This window comes from Cynocephalus volans, chromosome 10, assembly GCF_027409185.1.
Source record: "Cynocephalus volans isolate mCynVol1 chromosome 10, mCynVol1.pri, whole genome shotgun sequence".
In the NCBI taxonomy this organism is placed as follows: Eukaryota; Metazoa; Chordata; class Mammalia; order Dermoptera; family Cynocephalidae; genus Cynocephalus; species Cynocephalus volans.
Genome location: NC_084469.1, coordinates 104,910,943 through 104,923,289, shown reverse-complemented (window position 1 = coordinate 104,923,289; position 12,347 = coordinate 104,910,943). Strand labels below are relative to the sequence as shown.

General features: G+C 57.2%; 2 protein-coding genes across 3 annotated transcripts; one reads left to right on the top strand and one right to left on the bottom strand.

Moving 5' to 3' along the window:
- Nucleotides 1–4,020: 4,020 nt before the first annotated feature.
- On the bottom strand, nucleotides 4,021–5,803 carry IER2 (immediate early response 2). The gene has a single exon (XM_063112628.1). The coding sequence runs from the start codon at nucleotides 5,698–5,700 to the stop codon at nucleotides 5,026–5,028; it is 675 nt and encodes a 224-aa protein (XP_062968698.1). The 5' UTR covers nucleotides 5,701–5,803; the 3' UTR covers nucleotides 4,021–5,025.
- Nucleotides 5,804–8,742: 2,939 nt separating this feature from the next.
- On the top strand, nucleotides 8,743–11,858 carry STX10 (syntaxin 10). 2 transcript variants are annotated; one of them, XM_063112345.1, is made up of 8 exons: nucleotides 8,743–8,834; nucleotides 9,077–9,246; nucleotides 9,415–9,509; nucleotides 9,586–9,648; nucleotides 10,770–10,877; nucleotides 10,972–11,078; nucleotides 11,172–11,266; nucleotides 11,475–11,858. In XM_063112345.1, the coding sequence occupies exons 1-8, from the start codon at nucleotides 8,800–8,802 to the stop codon at nucleotides 11,549–11,551; spliced, it is 750 nt and encodes a 249-aa protein (XP_062968415.1). In that variant the 5' UTR covers nucleotides 8,743–8,799; the 3' UTR covers nucleotides 11,552–11,858. The 2 variants fall into 2 exon arrangements, with proteins under 2 accessions (XP_062968415.1, XP_062968416.1); XM_063112346.1 differs by lacking the exon at nucleotides 11,475–11,858 and having other exon boundaries at nucleotides 10,972–11,074; nucleotides 11,172–11,260.
- Nucleotides 11,859–12,347: the final 489 nt, after the last annotated feature.

Genomic DNA, 12,347 nt, shown 5'->3' with positions numbered 1-12,347 from the left:
ACGCGCTGAGGGTTGAGGCGGAATCCGGAAGGGACCGGTTTGCGGGCGAGGGGCGTGGCCCGGACCACCGACAACACTGGGAGGAGTTCTTGGAAGTCATCGGCTGTAGAGCGCGGGGGCGGGGCCCAGGAGGGGCGCGGGGCGGGGCATACTTTGCATGTCCCGCCCCCTGGTTGTGATTGACAGTCTCCTCTTCCCCGCGCGTTGGTTCGTTACCCAACCCCAGCGCCCGGCCTCCGGCTCAAATTTCCGCGGCTCGATCGAGTCCCATCCCCGCCCGGCTGGCAACTGGGCCACGGCGTGGCCTGAGTCGTCTCCCTCGCTCGGGGTCAGTGGACCTCGCCCAGGGTCCCAGAACCGGGCAAACCGGTCTGGAGGCTGCTTCTGGGCTGGTCCCGACCTACGGCCCTGTCCTTTCCCAGCTGCACTGAGGCTGAACTGGGGCGCCCGTCCCTTGGGCGCATAGCGGGGCGGGGAAAAGGGGGTAGAGGACCTCGGGAAGTGGGGAACGACTACAGCCTCCCCTACTTGCTGTCTTGCAGGGCAATTTTCTCTAGGCCTCCGTTTCCCCATCTGGAAAAAGTGATGTAAAAAGATCAGCGTTCAAAGGAAGGTTGCAAATGTATCATTCATTCACAAAAACACTCAAGCACCTGCTTGACTTGATCCCCGCCCTTGTGGAGGCTATAGACTCAAAGAGAGACAAAGCCAGGAACAAATATAAAATTGCAGTTATGATAAGTATTACCAAAATAAAAATGTTAAAAGTAGCTCTTGATCTGAGTGTCAATAAACATAGGGGTCTTGAATGAAAATGTGGTGCAGACAGGGGACACTTCCCTGAAGATTTGCCCCTTGCATGAGCTGTCTTAACTAAGTGACCAAGGTCACAGTATATGTGGCAAGTAAGATTGTACCAGTATGAGGAACAAAAAGCAGGTCAGTGTGGCCAGAGGGTGATGGAAGATTAGAATAGATGGGCTGGGCCCAGATCAAATAGGTCCTTGCAGACAATCACAGGTTTTGTCCCTCTTCCAGAAGCAGAATTTCCAAACTCTCGGACAGTGTGACAAAATAATTGAACGTGGTTTAAATAACGTGAAACGAATCTCTCAGAATTTCTCCCTTTTCAGCTTGCAGATGTCAACCCAAAGACAAGTCTTCTTCCCCTGGTAATAATGTGTCTTTAACACCTGCTAATCTCTCTCTGTACAGGGAGAAACCTGTCTGGAACCAAAAGCTGGCTACTGTTTCAGCAGGATCTTATGACATTGTTGTTTTCATTGTAACTTTTTAAAAAACTGCTACCTAGTAAGTAATTAACAAGTGGATTTTTTTTAAATTACGTAAATAATAGTGCAGTTATACAAAGATATGACAAAAATCTTGACTTTCAACCATCTGAAGTTTGGGAAATTCTATTCTAAGAGCCATGAGGAAGCCACCGATTAAAGGAGATAATAAATATTAAGAACTTAGCACCTGCTTACCCAAGACAACCTCATTCACTCATTCAGGCCTGGGCTGGGCTTTGGTGGAATTGACATTTGAGTTGGGGTGCAGATGCTAAATAAAACATAAATGTATCATTTCAGGCAGTGAACAGTGCTCTAAGGAAGACTGGAGCAGGGTAAGGGAGCAGAATGAGAGTAGGGTGCTGTGTTACATCGGGTGGCCAAAGAAAACCTTCCCAAGGAGGTGACATTTCAGTAGAAACCTGAGGAAAGTGAGGATGGACTTAGGGGTGTCTGGGAGAAGAGCACTGCAGGTAGAAGGAACAGCATCAGGGCTGGCCGGCTGGCTCAGGTGGTTAGAGAGCAGTCTTATAATTCCAAGGTCAAGCGTTCAGATCCCTGCACTGGCCAACCACCTAAATAAATTAATGTCTAGCACCTTTCCCATCCCTAGGTCCAACAATAATAAAATAATAACACATAGAGTGCTTTCTGCGTGCCAGGTATTCTGTTAAACACTCTGTATATGTTATCTTACTTAATCCTTACAATAAACCTAAGAGGTTATTATTGTCACCAATTACAGCCAGGGAAACTGAGGCCCAGAGATGTGAAGTAACTTGCTCAGGGCTGTCCAACAAGCCATGTGGCTCCAGGATATGTGCTCCTTACCCCACGACTTCTGCAGCTAGCTGTTGTCACTCAGCATCAGGATTTTGAGTTATCTGTGTTGCGTGTGTCGTGTGTGTGTGTATAGGTCTGTCTGGCTCTGGCCTTTTATCTTCTGGGGCGTATCCATGGGTAGTCCACACTGGCCTGGACCACTCCCGGTTGGATGGGCATGTAGATTGTTTACAAATTGTGCCGATTTCCTACTACCCTGCAGCGAACACCCTTCTAGAGTCTCCTGCTGCAGTCCTGGAGTTCCCTGGGGAATCCGCTGGTCACAGGAGATGTGACACTTTTAGTTTTCACAGCTCTTGTCCAGTCGATGACTCGCCAGACAGCCTGTCCCAGGTAATGGCCTCAAAACTCCAGGCCTCACAGCTGTCCTTTGTTGTGACAAGTTTTCCATTTTGCCTATTCTGATGGGTAAAATGGGGTCTTGGGGAGGGATATATCTTAAGGGGATGTGTGTGTGTGTCGGGTACTCGTTCCAGTCCTGTCTTCCGCCCCTTCACCTCCAGTCCCCAGCCCCCAGCCCCCGTGGCTTGGCACCGGAAACCCCGGGGCAGCCCGGGCGGGGGCGGGGGTCGGCCTAGCCGCTTCCCGCGGAAGGAAGGGCCCCGCGGTTCCTGCGACAGGATGCGCATTGAGGCCCCCTCCCCAGCCGCCGGGGACTTCCCGGGGCCGGGCCAGGCTCGCGGGGGAGTTGCTCCGAAGAGGACACATTGAGCTACCGCCAGGGGTGTGGGGCTCCAGTCCCCCCATGTCCCCTTTGGGAATTAAGGGCTGGGACTCCAGTGGGTGGCGCTAAAAAGTCCCCCACGCTTTCCTGGAAGGAATCAGGCGGCAGTGAAGGCGTTCCTGGCTAGATATCCCGGGGGGCAGGGGCTGGGGAGCGATCCCCCTCACACCCCACTTAGGAAGGGGGAAGGTTTGGTTGGAGTGCGCGGGAGTGGAGCCAGAGGCCCAAGATGCCCCCAGCGGATGTCTGCAGCGGGTCCGCCCTTCCGCGGCACACTTGTTCTACGCTGAGACCTCGGGGTCAGGTCCCCCGGGGTCACGGGAGGCCCGCGGCGGCACAGCCAGCCGTCGGGGGGCGGGGCGGGCTCTTTCCCGGCGCCTCCCGCAGTCCCCACTCACCGCACCTGCGGCTCCTTTGTCCTCCTAACAGTCCCCCCCGACACACACACACTCCCTGTGCGGCCCCTCTCCAAAACCAAACTTGGGGGGAAATTAAGAGGGTTTTTCTCCTCTCGGAGTGGCTAACCTGGAGCTGGGGCGGGACCAAAGCCAATAACTAGGGCTCTCACGGGCACTTCTAAACCCGCAGGTGGCGGGCACGCTGCTTAGAGGCCCATTTCACAGATGAGGAAACTGAGGCTGGGAGCTCACCTCTGCCTGAGCCACACAGCTATACCTCGGGAGATTGGAACTGGGGTATAAAGGGCACTTCAAAGTTCATCGGCTCAGCTCCATCCCAGGCCATGGGACCCCTGCCAGAGCTGACTCAGTTGGTAAAGTGTGGGGTGGGGAGGGCGGCGAGATCTGCCATCTTTCAAGGCTCCAAAGGACGTACGGCCCCCATTCCGCTTGGGGCACTGTACCCAGCAGCATTCCCCCAAAGAATGTCTCTACTACAGAAAACCTTCCCCCAGAGTTGTAGGGGTATTTCGAGGGAACCACAAACCTGGGGCAGTTAACGGGGGTCGAAGTGGAGCACCACCAGCACGTAAGTTCTGGGGCAAAGAAAAGGGGCCCAACCCCCTCCCGACCCACTCAGCCGTCCACGTGGTAACTGGTCAGACCGGTTCCTGGGGCCCCAGCTAGCCGCCGCCAGCTCCTGACCCCTTAACCCTGCCCCTCCCCCGCCAGGGAAGAAATCCAGACAGGGAGCATAGACTTTTTAGGCAAATAGTCTTTATTTTCCTATCTGATATTTCTAACAAAACGCCAGGTAGACAGAATTAAACAGAATCCACCGCAGGAATGGTCAGCAGACCCTCAGAAACGCCCTGTGAAGAATCCTATCCCCCCTTCCCCAAACTGGCCCAGTCTCAACAGCAACTGGTCCCAGCTCAGCCTTACAGTCCTTTGTATACCCCCACTTTCGTGACCGAGACCAGGAACGTCTGGGTTGATTGCGTCCATGTGTCTGAGAGGGTCACGCTTGAGACTGAGAACGTACTGGCCAACTCTAACACACCGGATGAGAAAAATTTAAATCTGAAATTACATCAGTCCCCGCTCCCACCCGAAGACGCAGGGGTGCGGGGCACTAACCAGCAGCACGCGGGGGCGAAGTGACTCAGGCACCCTCCTCCCACTCCCCAGGGCGGGTCCACACCCCAGACCCTCCTCCCAGGCCCCACACCCACGCAAGGCAACAGGAAGCTCCCACATCTGCCCCATGACGCAAGGATGACCGCTTGCACAAGTATGTCACCAGAGGGGGAAGGAGAGCGCCTGGAATTCTCTGAGGTTGGAAATGCAAACACCAACTATTGAAAAACCTTGAGAGGGCAGCACAAGCACAGCCCCCAGTAAAAAATAAAGTCCGACCCTGAGGAGGTTAAAGAACCAAGTCTCCCTTCTCCCAGTCCAGAGGAGAGGGAACGATCCCTGTCCCAGTCCATTAAGACAGCACCTGTGGGCGCGGCAGGTCTCGGCGGAAGGCGCCCGCGCCCCCGGCTCAGACTCCTCGGTGCCGCCGCTGCACACAGATGGCGGCGGCTCCCTGGGGGCAGAAAGAGTCCCTCTCCGGGTCTCTCGCAGCCCGGCCGGTGGCTCCTCTCCACGGCTTCCGCGGGCGCTCCCCCCAAGGTGGTGGGGGCCTCGCCCCGGGTCTGCGCACTCGGGCCGACGGTTCGGTCCGCACTCTGGGATCCGGCAGCGCCGTTCGGGGTCCTCAGAAGGCCACCACGGCCCGTACAAGCACGTTCAGCATGCTGTCCGTCGGGCGGCAGGCCGGCTTAGCCTCGCACGCGGGCGGCGCCGTCGGGGGGGCGGCGGGGCTGCAGTTCAGGAGGCCGGAGAAGCGCCGCTGGAGGACGCGGGCCAGATTTGGGAAGGCGCCCTCCGCTTGCGCCGGAGGGGGCTGCAGGCGATCAGGGACCTCCGACGACGCGCCTCCCTCCTCCTCCTCCTCTTCCAGACGTGCTTTCTTGCTCGGAACCAGTCCGACGTCCCCGCCGTCGCTCAGGCTGCTGCTCCGCCGTTTGCGGCTGACTTTGGCGGAGCGCGGGGCACAGCGAGCAAGGGTCTCTTCGGCTCTCGGAGGAGCTTCCTGAGTGTCCATGGGCTCCGGGGAGGGCTGCTCACCGTCGGAGGGTGCTGCCTCATCTGCGGCTTCCGCTTCCCGCGGCGGGTGCAGGCGAAGGTCAGGGCAGTGGGCGGGAGTCAAGGACACCTCGGGCTCCTGGGCCTCCACCTTGGCCGAGAGGTAGAGCTCCCGGGCGCTACGCATGACCAGCGACAGCTGCAGACTCCGGTGTAGCCTCAGACCACCACGCTGCATGCGCGAGTGGTACATCTTCCACACGGACAGAGTCATGATTCGTTGCGCCTCCTTCTGCACTTCCATGGCGACTCGACGGCGGAGACTCCGGGAATAGACAGGACGGGAAGCAGGTGCACTCCAGACAACGCGCTCGCTCACACCTCTCTCCCAAGACCGGCCCACACAGCGACACCGCTAGGACTCTGCCGAGGCGCCAGCCACCCTGGCCCTTTTATACCCTGAGTGACGTCACGGAGGCGCCCCGCCCAATCAGAGTGCCTCATCCGGGCTTTCCACCGAGCTGTGGCCAAAGACTCCTTAAAGCGATAGAGCGGAATTTACCCAGCTTGGGGGTGGGGAAAGGGACGGAAATCCAGGCAAGAAGGAGCGTCCCCCCATTTCACGTTGAACTCTTGGGGTGGTCTCCTTTCTCAGAGCCCCGCCGATGCACCCTCGCGCAGGTCCAAAGGAAGGGGGCCCGTGGGTGGGGCTCAGGGACCACCCAAGTGCTTGCCTCTGGAGGCCCCAGCAGGTCGTGGGCGGCAAGTTTCCCTTCACACCCGGGAAGACCCGGATTCTAACCTGTATAACCCCATGGGCACTGTTCCTCGCATATACCAGGCGTCTAATTAAAGTTTTCTGAATCAATAACGATACTCGCACTTACTAAGTGCTTACTACGTGCCAAGGGATGTTAAGCGCTTTCCTTTCATTAATAGCTCACTGATCCCTCACCTTCAGTCCACGGAGTCGACTGTTATATCTGTTTTCCTCAGGTGGGGAAAACGAGGCAGAGTCACTTGCCCGATATTTGATAGAATAAATGGGATACCGCAGTGAAAAGGGGCCACTAGGGCCTCCAGCTCTTATGCCCCTAGCGTAGGCCAGCCCTCCTCATTCCGCCTGTTTGTAGACGGTAAGGAGGCGGGCGTCACTTGGTGGCTCCAGAGCGAAATTGCCCTCACCGCGGGCAGCGGATGTCCGCAGACCCAAGCTGCCGTTCCCGCGCTCTGCACCGAGCATTCCCCCCGTCGCCCCCGTTTCCCGCAACACGAGCTCCACGGATGGGTTTGGCGCTCGCACAGCGGCGGAACCAGCCGCAAACAGTCCCTGTAAACACGTGGCTGTCGCCTCCTAGACGACGGGGCCGTTCTCCACCTCGGCGCCCCAGGAGGCGGGGTTCGGATGGGAGCTGGAAACTGAGCAACGCAGAGGAAGAGCAGATAGAAAGCATCGGCCCCACCCTGCGCCACACGCTATCGTTCCAAGAAAACCTAACCCCAGTTCTTCTAAAGGACGCAAAACTGTTCGAATAGTTCCATTCAATTCACGGTGCCGGCCCTTTAAGGGGTGGCCCGTCTCCTCCCCCACGACTGGCGCGCGGAGTCTTCCCGCCACCGCAGCCCACTGACTTCCACAACTAAATTTGGAAGTAGTGACGCGCTGCAGGCGCACGAGCCGCTTCCGGCTGCCCATATAAGGACAGGGGCCGGGATCACCGTAGCTGACGGTAGCGCGCTTCCGGGCGGGGGCGGGGCTTTGGGCTCCGGACACGCCCCCTCTCCCTCCCACTCTCCCGGCAGCCCCGGCACGCTGCAGCCCCGGGCTTCCTGACCCTCATCCAGCGGGGCGGGTGGGAAGCGAAAGGCAGATTTCGCTTCCTTCCCTCCGGGGGTCAGGAAGGCCTGACGCCCCTCCGGGAAATCATCTCGCCCACCGGTAGGGGCGGCCTCAGGACTTCCACTGATGCCATCTCCCAGAGACCCTACATAACGACCCTGCCAACATAAGAGGCAACCCGCTGATGACCCCTCTATCCCTTCCCTCCCACGGAAACCCCAGTTATTTTTGCTCCCTATAAGGTCCCCTCCCAGGTTATTCCTGTCTTCCCCCAACTGATCCCCTCATGCCCCCTTGGAGTACGTTCATGTCCCAACACCCCTCCGCACGTGGGGACTCAACAATTATTACCCCTTAAAGACCTAAAGACTGTCCCCATTCAACGATCCTGCCACACTGCGGCGACCGGCTGAGTACGCCTCATCCTCGCCCCCTTAAATATCACGAAGACTCCACAATTTCGCCCAGCCCACGAGACCCCACATAGCGACTCTGAAACTCACAGGGGCGACACTCCTAGGACTCCCTCAGACATCCCGCCCACCTTCCAGGGAGAGACCAGGCCCCCCTTCAGGCGATGACTTCCGGAGTGCTTTCCCGGAGACCAAATCAGTGCTTTCCCGGAGACCCCACACAGGACGCCTCTGTCACACAGCGGGCGCTCCTAAGAATCCCTCCCCAGACATTCGTGGTCCCTCCCCAGACGGAGACCTCACACGCAGAGGACTCCCCTGGAGCCCACCATCACACCCATCCCATGACCCCCTGGCTAGCACCCAGAAAGACTCCACGCTTAGGAGAAATATATCGACGAAACCCTTCTCCACACATGCTCTCGAAGGTTACACGTCCCCGGGCATCTCTGGGGTCCTCCTCACTCACGGACATCCCACGCCAAGATGACCTGTAGGTGCCCCCCACCCCCCACCTTGCAGGAAAGAGAAAGAGGAGAGGAGAATCCAGCAGAACTCCCTCAGAATACCCGCTCCTCCCACCACCCCCGCAGGGACGAGGGGAGAACCACCTCTCCCCCCAGCCCTTCCCAAACCTGCCACTCGGGACCCTGGGCTGGGATGATCCCCCAGGACGGGATCCAGGAGCCAGTTCAGGGGATCCGGTAAAAGGTCCAGAGAATAGAATGAGCCCTTCCCCAACCATAATCCCATCTGAGTTAAAGGAGGCTATTATTTTTTACGCTGCCCAGAAGGGGAACCGAGGCTTCGCAGCCACAACCCGAGGGAATGGGTCTCGAACCGAGATTCCGAGCTCGGACCCGAACCCGGCCCGACAGAATCAGAACACGACCACCCACCGTGGGGTACGGAGAGATGAAGGGGCTGGGGATGCGTACCGGAAGCCGCCCCTGCCCACAACTAAGATGGCTGCGGACAGGACGGAAGTTTCCGCACTTTGGGCCTCCAAGTCCTCTCTTTCTCCCCTGGAGGCACCGCTCTCGATGGTGGCGTAATGGGGGCGGGAGTGGCGGCGCGTCCTCCACCAGGAGGAAACGAGCTACCACGTCCTATCCCGGAGGGGGTTCGGCGGGGGGGGAGGCGGATTGACATGTCTCTCGAAGACCCTTTTTTCGTAGTCCGAGGGTGAGTGTCAGCGACGCGAGAGGGCAGAGGGTGCTCAGTCCCCTCGGCCAGTCGCTGGCCGGGTTCCTGGGCACGGCCGTCAGGGTGCAGGGGTGACCCCGAGGCCAAGTGGGAGGGGTCCACAGGGGGATATAGAGGTCTCCCGAGCCCCTCCTCTAATTCGTTTAGGGGCACAACAGGGGGCAGGGGCGGGTGGGACGACCGCCTGTCCCCAGCCACGCCCGCTGTGCCCCTGCCCGCAGCGAAGTGCAGAAGGCGGTGAACACGGCCCGCGGGCTGTACCAGCGCTGGTGCGAGCTCCTGCAGCAGGGCGCGGCGGTCGGACGCGAGGAGCTGGACTGGACGACCAATGAGCTGCGGAATGGCCTGCGCAGCATTGAGTGGGACCTCGAGGACCTGGAAGAGACCATCGATATCCTGTAGCTTTCGGGGGTGGTGGCATGGGAGAGCCCATTGCGGTGGCAGGGGGCGCCGATGCCAACTCTTGGGGAGGCTGGACACCTGGGAGGTGCTGAGGGCTGGAGAGGGGGAAGGGGGCGTGGTATCTTGCTCTGGCCTTGACCCTTGAGTCTCGGCCCACGTATAGTGGAAGCCAACCCAAGCAAGTTCAAGCTCCCCGCTGGGGACCTGCAGGAGAGAAAGGTGTTCGTGGAGCGGATGCGGGAGGCGGTCCAGGTGAGGAGAGGGCCTGATGGGGTGAACTTGGGGAGGTTAGGGTGTCTTTACTCTCTAATGCTGTCCCCATCCCCAGGAAATGAAGGACCATGTGGTCAGCCCAGCAGCCATAGCTTTCATGGAGAGGAATAATCGAGAGGTAAGGCACCTTCACCCAACATGCCTCTCACCCCCAGACTCGGGGTGACCCTCACCTATGAGTGTTTGCCTGTCCCTTCTCTCAGTGCCCATCCTGTGTGCAGTTGTTTCCTGTCTACGTGTTTGCTCTTCCTGCATGTGTACACCTGAGCCCTCTCTGCATCTGTTTCCCTGTGTCTCTCTCCATCTCCTCCTCTGGGTCTACACTGGTCTCTGGTGTGTGCGGGGAGGGTGGCTGGGGGGCTGTATACCTATCTCCTTTCTGTTTACACGCCATGTGCTCTGTGTGCTCCTGGTTCCAGGATGTATGCCTACCTTTTTCTCTGTGTAGCACCTGACCCATCTGAGTAGATGCATTTGGCCTCTGAGTGTATCCCTACCTGCCCGCCACATATACACCAGTTTCCTCTGTGAGTGTACCTGCCCCGTGCACGTTCCCCTGCCCACCTCCATCTGTCCACCTTTTCCCTCTGTGTTTTGTGTCCATTCTTTGCATGTCGAGAGACATCAGCTTTCTCTATTCCCTCATAAGCCCACATGGGGTCTGGGAGGGTGGGGGCTGAGGCCAGCACCAGTCAGGCATCCCATAGCAATGCCCGTGTGCCTTCCAGTTGTTCTGCTTTGCCATTTAAGGTGCAAATTCTAATATATATCTATTGATATGATGATGATAATAAGTGTTCCATTGATTGATCCCATGCTAAGTGCTTTGCATTCACTTTGCCTGCACCCAGCCCTGGGAAGCAGGGCCTGAACTCATGCACTTAGGATTCAGACCCAGACTGTCTGCTGCCATCTGATTCCATCTGCCTCCCAGCATTACGAGATCATTTTTTAAATAACAAAAGGCAACATTTATTAGCACTTTGTTCTCCATGGACTAATTCACTAAATCCTCATTCCAACCCCAGGAAACAGAGATTATAGCTCTCCTCATTTTATGTATGAGGAGACTGAGGCACAGGGAGGTTAAGTGACATGGCTGTGGGGTTAGGTTGCTAGTAAGTAGTGGGTCTGGGGAACCCAGGCCGTCCTGCCTGAGAGACTGCCTTCCTAACTAACCACGTGTGGATTTGCCACAAATATGCAACTGGCCCTGAACTTGTGATCTATGCCCCTCAGATGCTGGTGGGCAAACCAGCTAGCCAGAAGTCACCCAGCGACCTGCTGGATGCCAGCGTGGTCTCGCCCACCTCTCGCTACATTGAGGAGCAGCAGGCCACGCAGCAGGTTTGTGTGGGTGGCTGGGGGCCCTGGGATGGACAAGCATGCAGACCACACAAGGGTCCCTGCCATCAGCAGCTACCACCTCTCTTCTCTGCAGCTGATCATGGACCAGCAAGATCAACAGCTGGAAATGGTATCTGGGAGCATCCAGGTCCTGAAACACATGTCCAGCCGTGTCGGGGAGGAGCTGGACGAGCAGGGCATGTGAGGCGAGGACCCCGGAGGAGGGCTGGGGGTCCTCAGCTGCACAGGTGCACATGGGCCCTTTGGAGGCTGATGCCATCCTGGTCTTGGCAGTATGCTGGACGCTTTTGCTCACGAGATGGACCATACCCAGTCCCGGATGGGCGGGGTCCTCAGGAAGATGGCCAAAGTATCCCACATGACGAGTGGTGAGTCTCCTGCGGGAGGGTGGATCCTAGGGGGCTGTGTTGTGGGTGATATCCTCTCCCCCTTGAGCTCTGTTGTTTTGTCTTCTTTCGTTTTGGCGGCTGGCCAGTACGGGGATCCGAATCCTTGGCCTTGGTGTATAACACCGTGATCTAACCAACTGAGCTAACTAACCAGCCCTCCTGTGACCTCTGACCCTCTCATCCCCAGACCGCCGACAGTGGTGTGCCATTGTGGTGCTGCTGGGGATGCTTCTCCTGGTTGTCATCCTACTCTTCTGTCTCTGACCCCAGCCTTCCCTGGGAGGCTGGTCCCTGGTGCCTGGGGAGCTGCCAAGCCCTGCCTCCTGGGAGGAGGGTGTCCTGACTGGAGAGCTGTCCCCAAGGCTCTCATCCAGAGCCAGTGGGACCCTCAGGGCCCTGGGCTGGATCCCCTGCCACTGGTCCTGTCTCAAGTGTGCTGGGGGGTGGTTGAGGTAGGGGGACCTCAGGCACACCTCTCCCCATTTCTACTTGCAGTATCCCAAAGCCATTCACCCCTGTGCCTTTTCTGTATGTGCCAACTTGGAAATAAAATCCCAACCTTTTTAATACATATTTGTATCATACAGTGTGTTGACTACAAACTTGACTGATCTCTGACTGGAACTCCCATTTTTCTTTCTTTTTTTTTTTTTTGGTGGCTGGATGGTGTGGGGATCCAAACCCTTGACCTTGGCATGGAACTTCCATTCTAAGCCCCTTGCTTGCTTTAGCTGGGGTCCAGGGGGGTGGGTGGGTGGGGGTGTATGTATGTATGTGTGTGTGTACACGTGTGTTAGGGATCTGTGGTCAATATTTGATGCAGAAAAGATTATTCTGGTTTATTTCTTGGTTTTAATAACAGATAATTACCATTAAAAGTTCCTAACTCTGACTCTTCCTTGAGCTTTTAAAATTCAGCCTCAACATCTTCAGCTTATTCTGTGCCTAAGGTAGATAAATCCTGAATGTGGAGCTGAACAGTCCCTTCTAAGGGGCTTTTTTTTTTTTTTTTTTAAGATGACTGGTAAGGGGATCTTAACCCTTGACTTGGTGTTGTCAG